Raw genomic sequence first — 12,563 nt, 5'->3', positions numbered from 1 at the left:
AAAAAAAAAAAAGATTTACCACCTCGGAAACCAAAAGGAGGTCACTATGAGTTGGAACTGACTCAATGGCAGTGAGTTTGGTTTTGTTTGAACAGCCACTGGGATAAGGCAAAATTACATTGCTTACTAAGAAAGCTATGCAGTAATTTTAAGATAATACTATACTATACTTTATGTGTTATTTTGAAAAAACTCTGAAGCAGTCTCCTCATATAATTCTCACAACAATCTTCTGAGGTGAAGTGAGCCTGGAAGTTGTATTCATTTCAGAGAATTAATAACTTCACTGGAATCACAAAAATTAGTAGCAGGGCTGGTAAAAGTCCCTAAGTGTTTTAAGTTGTATCCTATTTTGATTTAAAAAAAGAAAATTGGGGGAATACAAATAATAAATAGTTCTCACTATAAAAAGAAATTGCACAATTATAGATGAAACAAGTTCCGTTTGTCCACCATCTCCAATCCCATTCTGTGCTAAACCTCTTTCATATTCCCCATCTCTATCTGTGTTTATAATCTATTACAGTGCCTAAAGCATTTGACTGCTAACCAGAAGGATGGCGGTTCAAACTCACCAGCCATTCCTCGGAAGGAAGATGGGGCAATCTACTTTCGTAGTGACACTGCCTCGGAAACCCAAGGATGGGTCTATGAGTCGGATCCGACTTGACAGCACGTAACAACAACAACAACAACAATAGGTGCTCTAATAGAAACTAATTCAATAATTTAAAAATAAAAAAAAAAAGATTTGGTTCGCAAAACTTATCTTGGAGTCATTTTTGCTTTTAACAAATTTCAGAATTTTCTCTTTTGAATGACATAACATTTCAACATTTTTTGTAATATAAACTTGAAAAAATTTTGGTATAAAATTTAGCAAAGTGTTTTCTTTTGGATTCATTATATATGCTTAGAAACATTTAGCTTATTAAATTTATCAGTCCTAGAGCCAACCCAGAAGGCATTACTGATACAGAGGTGGATGATTAAGTAGTATGGTAAATAAAGAAAGGTCTAAGACAACTGTAGTAATTATTTCTAAAAAGTACTGCAATAGCTTGATATATTTTCTATAAATCTAAAAATAAATTATGTGATTAATTTAAAAATATAGTTACATAGTTCATCATGTGGTATCTAAAAATATTCAAAAGAATTTCTATATTTAAGATAAATTTTAAGAAATATATTATAAAATACAATAATTCATACATCTATTATTTTCATTCTCCCCTTGTTCCTGATTTCTTACATAATTGCAGTTTCAACCTTTTGCCAGGCATAACAAGACTTAAGGAACCAGTTGTTACCTAATGAGGGAATGAATTTTAAATTACCAGACATGACTTACAGGAGTTCAAGAAGCAATACCTCAAATAAAAATGAATCAATCTATTTGATATATTTATCAAATGAAAAGTAAAATTCTGAAATTGTAAGAAGCTGAGAAAATGGATCTATAACGTCTTAAAATCTATGTGGCATTACCAATCATTTAATTTTAAAGAGAAGCAGTAATCAAGCCAAAATACAACTTTAACAAATGAGACATAACATTAAAGCCACTTAGACCACTGAATAATGACTGGTTCACTATGCAACTAATTTACTTACTTGTCATCATGCTCATAAATATTCAGACCCAAAGCATCAACACCTAGCCACAATTCAGTTCCCTTTTTATTTTTTATTTCAAAATAGTTGACTCCATACATTTCTAGATCTTGCGCAATCTTCAGGTATTCCATCATAGAATCCTCCCTGTTGAAATAAAGCTAACTGTTATATACTTAAGTATGAATATCTAATACTAAACCGAAATCTCAAAATCCCTTAAAATTTAGTGCATTCTTTTTAGTCACCTTAATCAAATAATGTTTTGGGCATGATCAGATGTAGTAATAAACATTATGAAAAATAATTAATTTGAGAAAAACTCAAGAAAATTGCTACGCAAATACCTTAGCATTCCTCTATGTTCTTCGTGCCAGTTCTGTATTCTTTCTTCCCATTGTTCTTTTGTCAGTTTGTGTTGTTCCAAAACACTGTAAAAAGGAAAAAACATGTATCTATGAAAATGCCTCTATGATTCAAAATCAGTATTCTTTACAAAATCTAGGAATCTTCCTGTATCTTGAATGTAGTGGTGATCACATGAATCTACACATGATAAAATTGCACAAAACTAAATAAAACAAAACAAAAACAAAGCAGCTGTCGTCAAGTTGATTCTGACTCATGGCTCCAGGTGGGTTTGAACCACTAATCTTTCAGTTAGTAGTCAGAGCTTAACCATTCACACCACTGAGTGACACAGACCTAAATACATATATACAAATGAGTGCATGTAAAACCTGAATAAAGGCAATGGATTGTATCAATGTCAATATCCTGATTGTAGTTATTGTATTATAGCTATGCAAGATGTTACCACTATGGGAGGCTAGAAGGATACGTAGGCGCTTTCATTCTTGCTAATGCATGTGAACCTACAACAATTAGAAAATAAAAAGTTTCTGTTGTTGTTTTTATGTGCCGTTGAGTCAGACCTGACTCACAGCGACCCCTCCTTGAGTTTCCAAGGCGGTATCACCAAGATTTACATCCTAAAATTTTCAGTCTTCATTTCAAATTCCATTGTTTTGTCTTTTGCATAATATACTTGTATTATTCTACACCACTAGTCTGCAGGTATCCAAGAATTCCCATCTTCTTTTTCTTATGTCCAAATACAAAGGAGTCCTCTTTCATGTCTAAAGCTAATCTGTCCAACTTGGCTTTAAATCTACCATTTGGGCCTTTAAATGACCTCTACATCCACATTACTGGGGTTTTTAACCCATCAATTATTGTGCCCTGCCTACATACATAGGAGCGCTGGTGGCATAGTACCTAAGGCATCTACCGGCTAACAAGAAGGCTGGTGGTTCAAATCCACCAGCCACTCCTCAGAAGGAAGACTGGGCAATCTACTTCCATAGAGATACTGCCTCAGAAACCCAAGGAGGGGTTGCTATGAGTCAGGATGGACTCGATGGCAGTGAGTTTGGTTTTGGTTTTGGTGCCTACATACATTATTACATATAGGGATATGTGATACGTTATATAGGGAAAGAACACAGTCATGTTGTTCACCATTCTATGCCCACTGCCAGCACTGAAATGGGTCTCAAAAATTTGTAGAATGAATAAATGAATTAAAATAATTCAATTCTCCCCCATCTTATAAATAACATATCTAAAAATCCATGCCTCCTCCAACAAACATATGAAGAAATGTTCATGATCATTAGCCATTAGAGAGATACAAATCAAAAGCACGAGATACCACCTGGCCCCAGCACTAATAGCAAAGTTCAACAAGGCAGAAAATAAGAGATGCTGGCAAGGATGTGGAGAGACTGGGACTCTCATATACTGCTGGTGGGACTGTAAAATGATACAACCACTATGGAAAGCAGTATGGCAATTCCTTAAAAAGTTGGAATTGGAAATACCATTTGACCTAGCAATACCATTGTTGTTGTTATGTGCCGTCGAGTCGGGCCCGACTCATAGCGACCCCTCCTTGGGTTTCTGAGGCAGTATCACTATGGAAGTAGGATTGCCCAACCTTCCTTCCGAGGAGTGGCTGGTGGGTTTGAACCGCCAGCCGTCTGGTTAGCAGGCAAGTGTCTTAGCCACTATGCTACCAGAGCTCCTAGCAATCCCATTAGTAGGTATATATACTAAAGAAGTGAGAACCAGGACAAGAACAAATAAATGCACACCCATGTTCACTGCAGCACTATTTGCAACAGCAAAAAGATGGAAACAACCTAGGTGCCCACCAACAGAAGAATGGCTAACCAAACTATGGTACATACACACAATGGAATTATTATGCAACTCTACAGAATAATGAAGAATCTGCAAAACACCACATAACACGGATGAACTTGGGGGACATGATGCTGAGTGAAATAAGTCAATCACAGAAGTACAAATATTATATTAGTCCACTATTGTAAAAAGTCAAAGAAAGGTTTAAAATGGAAGGAAACTTTTTTGTTGGTTACAAGGGGTGGGGGTGGGAGAGGGGATTGAACACTGGTAAATAGGTAGATATAAATATTGATTTAGGTGAAGGGAAGGGCAATGCACCAAATGTGAGTGATCAACACAGTGGCACTGAGGAAGAGGAAGACAAAGAGAGGTGCATGGGAGATCCAGACAACAAAGATGAACCCTTTTGCATATACTGTACTGCATTGTCAATGATGGTAAACATTGATCTATGAGTGGATAGAAAAGTGGAGAGGCTGAACAATCAGGTATGTCTATGAAGAGGGGAGTGTGCCCATGACCATGTATAGGGGTGGTAAACAATGCTTCTACAAGTGTATTTGTATGTGTTGAAAGAATGTCCAGGTCTACAGTACAGCTGACAAAGGACAAGGCTGTGGTGACTTCTTGGCCACAGCCAGCTACTCAGAGAGAGTGAGTAGTTGGACCTGTGGGCTTGGGATCATGGTCCCAGGGGACATCAAGCCCAACTGGTATAACATACTACACAAAAAACATTGTTCCACATCCTACTTTGGTGAGTAGGGACTGGGATCTTAAAAGCTTGCAAGCGGCCATTTAGATGCACTGATGGGTCTCTCCTTGTCCAGAGCAAAGAAGAATGAAGAAAATCAAAGATGCATGGAAACAATTAATCCAAGGAACTGGTACACCATGTGATCCCCAGACTATATGCCCAGGAGACCAGAATAAACAGATGGTGCCTGGCTACTACTGTCAACCATCCAGAGGGGGATCTGTGTAGGGGATCCTGGATAGAGAGGGAGAACAATGTGGAACAAAACTCAAAATCATATAAAAAATTTTAAAAAAGATCAGGTTTGCTAGTCTGATAGAGCCTGGTGAGACCCAAGACTATGGTCCCTAGCTGCCCTTAGGTCTGGAACTGAACTCGCTCCTGTGGCTACCAGCCAAACAATAGACAGGCACATGGGATTAACTTTTACATTAGGTAGATACATTCCTTAGAAGAATTAATCATGGAAGAACAGAAGGGCAGTGTTTGCACAGGGAGACAGCTGGGGGTGGGGAGAAAGGACATAGAAAGAGATAACTTTGGAGAGGAAGTGGGAAGAGATCTGTTACACTGTGGGAAATTGCAGTCAATGTCATGAGACAAAATGTGTATTAACTGCTGTATGGAAAGTGAATTTGCTTTGTAAACTTTCACCCAAATCACAATGAAAATTTAAAAAAAAATCCACGCCTCCTACTCCTAGTTTTATTCTTTTCCAGAATCAAGCTTCTTTCTAGGATGGTCTATATCCACTCTTTCATTTGCATACCACGTTATCTACTGTCCTAATCTACAGCAATCTGGCTTTAATCCCCAAAATGCTAATGAAACTGCTGTTACTAAGGTCACCAACAATTTCCTTATTCATAGTGAACCTCTTTGTACCATTTGACACTACTGACCAATCTCTCCTCAAGACATTCTTTTACCTTGACTTCCATTGCATAACACTCCTCTGCTATTCCTGACGCTGGTCATTTTTGCTCAGTGTATTTTCCAGGGGCCTCTTTCTCTGTACTTACAGGTTGATGTCCAATAAGATCTGTCCCAGGCCTTTTTCTCTTTCTATACATACTTCAGGAGTTCTAGTGGCATAGTGCCTAAGGCATCTGACTGCTAACCAGAAGGCTGGAGGTTCAAATCCACTAGCCACTCCTCAGAAGGAAGGCTGGGCAATCTATTTCTCTAGAGATACCACCTCGGAAACCCAAGGAAGGGTTGCTATGCGTCAGATCCAACTCGATGGCAATGGGTTTATATGTACTTTAAGGTCCATCTCTTTCATTCTCATGGGTTAATTACCATCTATTTGCTGATTACTCCCAAACTGTATCTATAATCCAGACTGCTCTCTAAGATCTGGACTTACATTTCCAATGTAAACTGGAACTAAATTCTCTCTTGTTATAGCATATATATTTACTCAACAGATTCAAAATTGAATCTAGCCTCCTTCCAAATGTATTCTTTCTTCTGGTGTATTTTGGTAAAAGGTATTATCAATCACCCAGATGTTTAAGTCAGAAACCTGGCATGTAAAACTTCATATATGTCAAGTACTCTTCAAAGGCAAGAAATATTATCTGGTGGAGCTGATTATTCATCTCACCACAGAGCTGAACTCTACTGTGGGTTTTTCAAAGCTGGAATTAAGCATCGATCAAAATAAAATTATTTTTGCTTAATATATGATCATCAAATAACCTCTTGATTACTAATTTGACTCCTAGGTACTTAGATACTAAGAAAGAACATGCTATAAAACGTATATAAAATATGCCAATTACTGCGAAGGTATTTTCTTCATTCTTTACCAAAATATCGTTATTCTAATTATGATGAAAGGGAGGTCTGGTGGTGTAGTGCTTAAGGCATTTGACTGCTAACCAGAAGGCTGGCAGTTCAAACCCACCAACCACTCCTCGGAAAGAAGATTGGGCAACCAACTTTCATAGAGATACTGCCTCCGAAACCCAGGGAGGGGTCGCTATGAGTTGGATCCAACTTGATGGCAGTGAGTTTGGTTTGGTTTTGAAATTATGAGGAAATGAGTTCCTTTATGTGGCCTTTTGTCTTAGTTCTTTGGAAAAGCTTGAGAGATTTTCCCCCTAATCCCTGAGGAATCATGTTTTCCCTAGTTTTCTACCCTAGATGGTTTGTTACTTTTCCTGAGTTGTAAACAACATGGTTTGATACTTTTTGTTAGGCCTTGAGCTGCAGCCTGCCATGTGACTGGTATGTACCTTGCAGGAATTGGTCAATATGCTATGCAAATATAGTGACTATAACCTACTATGCAAATTAAGTGTCTGTGGCCTAAGGAGAAGGAATTGCTGGGTTTATGGCTCTGGTGGGAGGGCCATGACTTGAAATTAATAAGGAGTTTTGTTTGTGTGTGTGTGAAGAAAACCATAAGGAAGAGAGAAGTAACAGAGAGAGAGAGAGAGAGAGAGAGAGAGAGCGCGCGAGAGAGAAAGGCAAAACATTTCCTAAAAGAACTGTACCAAAGGTTAAGGACTATAACACTGAGGAAACCCAGAGTCCCAAAAGGGACCCAGTGCCAGGGCTGACAGCGAGAGGCCCAGAAGGGGCCCTGTAGCAGAGTCAGTGATGACAGATGGCAGGGCCAAGAGAAGCCTATCATGAAAGAGCTAAGAGGAGCCTGTCCCGAGGGGGCCAAAGGGAGATCTGCACAGCCAAGAATAGCTGAGACAGCTGTCCTGCAAGTGAAGAAGGGAGAAAGGTGTTCTCTTCTTTGTGGGGAGCCTTTTAGACTTTGCCTGCATGCTTCCTGATCCTAATCTTGAGTTGTAGCCTGTTGATCCTGATTCCAAGTCGTACCATTACTTACTTAATAAACCACTCAAAAAAGGTATGGTCTGTCAGTTCTGTATGGTCACTGTAAGGGATGATTAAATTCAGAAGAGAAGTAGAGGATGCCATGTAAGGGATGGCTGGTGTCAAAATTGGTATAAACGGTTAGCAGTATGTCTGATCTCTACTTCACAGGGATTAGCCTCAGGCTGATCTTGATTCACATTACCACCCCCCATCCCTCCAAGTTAATACAGTTTTAAGATACTACTATTACTTAGATTTTACACTAACTTTATAAATCTGTATATTAACTTAGATAGCTTAAATCAGACTTCCCAGAGATTATCAACTCTGGAAGAACAATGGAGTTTCTCGATCTACAGTTAAGGACAAAATATTGAAGATATCCACACTAGCTACCATAAGATGCTATCTAAAACAGCTCAACTATCTTCTTTCTTTTTTAATAGAGTGGGTGAGAACATATGAATATAAAATAGAAGAAGAACTGTGCTTAAGTGTGACTCTAGTGTTTAAAAGTTTTTTTTTTAATCACCTAACTATTAAATGTAAGCCAATCAACTCCAGCTAGAGCTCATGAAATGAGCAATCTGAAATCTCACCTAACACTGAAAGAACTATGTTGTACTTGTTGAGGTAAGTATGCCTATTTAAGATTTTTTTAAGGTAATTTTGTTTATACATATATTTACATTATGTACTGATTTTACAACCTAACTCACTATATACTTTATTATGTATAAACCATAACTCAAAAATAAAAAACAATCCTTATCTCAACTGAAATTCTATTACTCAATTCAGTGCAAAGGATTTTGGGTTAGAATAGCAATCAAAACCGTAAGAACAGAAACTGATTAACGAATACCTCACACTGATTCCTATTTCTTTTTGTAAACAGCATGCTTTATTCTACCTTCCTCTAAGGTAACTATTTTTACAATGATATTAAAGGGTCAGAATAGTACAATATTTAAAAATCACATTTTAAAGCTACTGTACTTAATGGTACCTTCTGAAGTATGTATCAACACACAATACAGTTTATTAGCCAAAAAAAAAAAAAGCTAATGCTTAGAACCAAAATAAATGAATAAATGTGGTCATGATATAGTTTTTCTTTATACTTGTTACTTAAGTAAAAGAAACTATACCTAACAGCTAATAGAAAGTGCATAAAATTGAAATCTTAAGGTGATATACAGTTTTCCATTTAAGTAGAAATTTAAAAATTCAAGAATTTGGACTAAGTAGAGTAATAACTTCTTTAAAAGAAAGATCTCAATGTATATCTTCTAATATCAAAGGCATGTATGCTATCACAATTAAAAATTGAGATATTTAAAAGTAATACTTGATTTTGTATTTTCTAGATTTCATAAGTAAGTACCAATTGACACTTATATCACATTGCACAGTTAAAACTATAAACCATGTAAGTCATAAATTATAATTATAAACTGCATGTATTTTATAGGTTTAGATCCTGAAGCTCAGTTAGGTTATATACTTAAGGTTATAATCCTAAGGTTTCCTAATGATTTTTTTTACTAAGCCATGCTATTTTAAAATAATTGCTATAAAAGCAGCAGTTGGCTGCAGACAAGAGCAGAACACTACACCAGGAATCTAAAAACTTAGTGGAAAAGCCTTTGGTGAAAAAAACAGAAACTGAAGCCTATGGAGAAAGTAGTCTTACAGTTATTATTCTCAGAAGTATTTATAAAAGCACATATCTGCCTGAGTTAGAATTTTTACTAAGCAGCAATAGTCACATTCTCCCTCAGCCCAAGTTATTACTACCTTCATTTACTGCTTATCCTATGATAATAAAAGTAGGAAATTTAGTTAATTATTGACTATGCAATCAATGTAGCTGTTGGATCATACTTTTAGCAACTACAATGTGTGGTCCAAAAACTTCCAAAGAATCTCCCCAAAAAAGTTCTACTTACAAACTTCTGGAATATAATTTCTCAGAAATACAACATAAAGGCATGTTTTACTTACCGTTGGGGTAGGAGTCTATCATTAGCCAGGTAGCCTGGTTTATGAATCTCTTTATTATAATCTCCATACTTGGCCTGGACGGCATAGGAAGCCAAAAGAACTGCAGTTTCTGGTGGGCAGTATATTTCATCATTTAAGATAGCTTCTTTAACTTGCAAGAAGAAAAGTCTCTGGGTTATTTCTTGAATTAACTCCTCAGAAACATCTTCAGGAAAGAATTTCGCTCTAAACTTGAACTGTAAAGGATTCTCTTTTTTAACATCTTGCTGTGTCACCTGCAACAGCATTTTAGGGAATGAGCAACAAAAATTTTATAACTGCACCTATCTACCTCAAATTATTTTTGGAAGAAAGTGGGATTCTAAATCTATTAAGTATTATTCTAGTTGATAAATGCTAAATCAGTAAAAGCTATATATGGAAAATATGCTAAATTTCATGAATGTGACCTGTAACTCACAAATCCTATCTAATAATCAAACCAACAATTTATGTTCATATTGGTGGCAATATTTAACTCAAAGTCAAAGGATCATATGTAATACCTGCTTTAAAAAAAAAAAACTTAAGTGCTAAGTTTTTAAATACAGAAAATGAGTACTTTTTTCTCAGATGAAAGTTGGTAGTGCCTAACTGGATTAAACATATGCCATCCCGTAACGATTAACATAAAGAAAACTGTAAAAGAAGGGCTGGAATGTTTATCCAGCAAATACCTAATAAGTTCATATTACTTTCATTATTAACTTAATGTCATCAAATTTTACCTTTTTATTTAGTTTAAGCCAAGTAGAATAACCTTTGCTGTCCACATACTGCAGCCCAAAAAACCAGACCTCACGCAAACCAACTGTTTTAACCACCTTAAAAATAAATAAATAAATTTTAGTTCGCATTATAAGTAGATGACACCGTACTTCAAAAGAGCAAAATTACACAGTTATCATAGATACATTCTTTTGCATAGAAAAGACCTTTCCTAAATTTAACATATTAAACAAAGGAACATTTCTAAAAACGTGTAATTCTGTGTCTCTATATTCAATTTTGTAGCTCCACTTCAGCACTCCTGTTTGATCCATATTTTCACATCCCTTTTTTCCTTCTCTTCTCCCATAATGACTTCAACAAATAGCAAGAAAAGTCCTGTCATAATTTCACTTTCCTATTTCAACTTACCTCTACAACTACCTTTAGAGGTAGATAGGGCAAATAAAGAAAGGGCCTTTGAATACATTAAATGCCATACCCCAAGTTACTCAGCTGGCGATTTCATCCTCACTTTCTTTCACTCCCCATATATTCCATACTCTATTGCTACTGAGTAGAAACTCAATCTTGGAACAGTCCATAAATTTCAACTTTCTGCATCTCTGTTCATGCTAGTTCTTCTGTCTACAATGCTTTCATTTTACTTTTAGTATTTGTGGAATGATTTATTCTTCAAAGCCCAGCTCAACTAACATGCCTTCTGTGAATAGAGCCACTACTATCTTCTAGATAAAATCAATCACTTCTTCCCTGATGGTCCCATAATACTTTATGTGTATTTCTATCAGAACATGTATTGTATCATAGGAGCTCTGGTGGCATAGTGCCTAAGGCATTTGACTGCTAATCAGAAGGCTGGAGGTTCAAACCCACCAGCCATTCCTTGGAAGGAAGGTTGGGCAATCTACTTCCGTATTCATACTGTCTCAGAAACCCAAGAAGGAGTCGCTATGAGTCGGATTCAACTTGATAGCAGTGTGTTGCATTTGCATTGTATTCTATCATAGCTAGCTATATTGTTACTAGTATATCTATTTGCCCTTCCTGACTGTAAAGTTTAAGGACAGAGATTATTTTCTTATTCATCTTAATATTCCTGCCATCTCAAAGAATGGTTTTCCTGTAGTGGGTACTCAAAAGCTTTAGAGTATAAATGAGGTGGCAGTGCTATAACCCAAATCCAGGAATGCGTCCACAGTTAATAAAAGCATTTGTGAAAGAAATATATATGTATTTAAAATAGAATGAGAAATGATCCAGGAAAGATGAGAATTTATTATATTTTTAAAGCTTTATAAAAAGATTCAATATGTTGTATTCAAAGTTCTTATATGATAAACTATTTTTTTTTAAATCCAGGTTTCTGGGTCAAGATAGTATATCGAACTCTTCATTTTACTTTCTTTTCCTCAAAAATTTAACTAAAGGAGTTCCAGCAAGATGGCAGACTAGGCACAAGGACTACACAGACGCTCTTCAACAAAGAAAAGGAAACCAATGAACACAGACACAGAAGATAATCTTGGACCCCTGAACCTTGAAGGGAAGGATACAAAAGTGGACTAAACCCCAACTAGCAGAAGAATTTACGTGAAAATACCAAAAAAGGAGACACACGGAGCTACAGTCTGGCAGCAGACTTAGCGACCCCGATGGCACAGACGACATGGCTTGGAGATTCCCAAGTGGTGGTAGGACCTAAGAATTAACCCAAAAATCACCCTACTAGCCAGGAACTGCACGAAAGACTGTACACAGTGGCTGGGGAACAAACGGAGAAGGTGAAGAGAAAGGTGGGCTGAGTTGTGGACTTTTGCCGGTCCGGAGGGCACCGCCATTTTGTAGGTTTAAAAAGCAGCCTGACTATTTTGGATATTTAAAGAGACAGCGCTCTTGCAGATTCCTATGGTGGTAGGACTTAAGAATTAACCTAAAAATCACCCTGCTAGCCAGGGATTGCACGGAGGACTGTTCACTGTGGCTGGGGAACAAACGGAGAAGGTAAAGAGAAAGGTGGGCTGAGCTGTGTACTTTTGCCGGTCTGGAGGGCACCGCTAATTTGAAGGTTTAAAAACCGGCTCGACTATTTTGGATATTCAAAGAGACAGCGCTCTCGCAGATTTCTGGGGCTTAAGAACACATTCTGCTTTCCAGCAACCCAAGGACACTTGGGGCCTGCAAGACTGAAAAGGTACGACGTTCTTCTTGTTACTACACCCTACACCTGCTTGGTGAACGGAGGTGTGGCCATCCCCACTCCCACCTACCTTCTGGGCCTACAGGAACTCCATCACAGTCTGTGTGCTCAGACAGAGCCTGGGTGCCCTACCCAGTCCTCCACCAATTATTTCTTTTTCGC

General features: G+C 37.1%; 1 protein-coding gene across 1 annotated transcript in view; it reads right to left on the bottom strand.

The window, feature by feature from the left end:
- Positions 1-12,563, bottom strand: part of RDX (radixin) — a 93,485-nt gene that overhangs the window by 61,797 nt on the left and 19,125 nt on the right. The window contains 4 exon segments of the mRNA XM_042780371.1: positions 1,618-1,764; positions 1,965-2,048; positions 9,434-9,708; positions 10,201-10,296. Of these exon segments, the coding sequence (XP_042636305.1) occupies positions 1,618-1,764; positions 1,965-2,048; positions 9,434-9,708; positions 10,201-10,296 (602 nt within the window).

The sequence above is a fragment of the Orycteropus afer genome, unplaced genomic scaffold, assembly GCF_000298275.1.
Source record: "Orycteropus afer afer isolate SDZICR_OR568_19922 unplaced genomic scaffold, OryAfe1.0 scaffold00036, whole genome shotgun sequence".
Classification (NCBI taxonomy): domain Eukaryota; kingdom Metazoa; phylum Chordata; class Mammalia; order Tubulidentata; family Orycteropodidae; genus Orycteropus; species Orycteropus afer.
The sequence above is the reverse complement of the archived record's forward strand: the minus strand, read 5'-3'. Positions and strand labels throughout refer to the sequence as shown.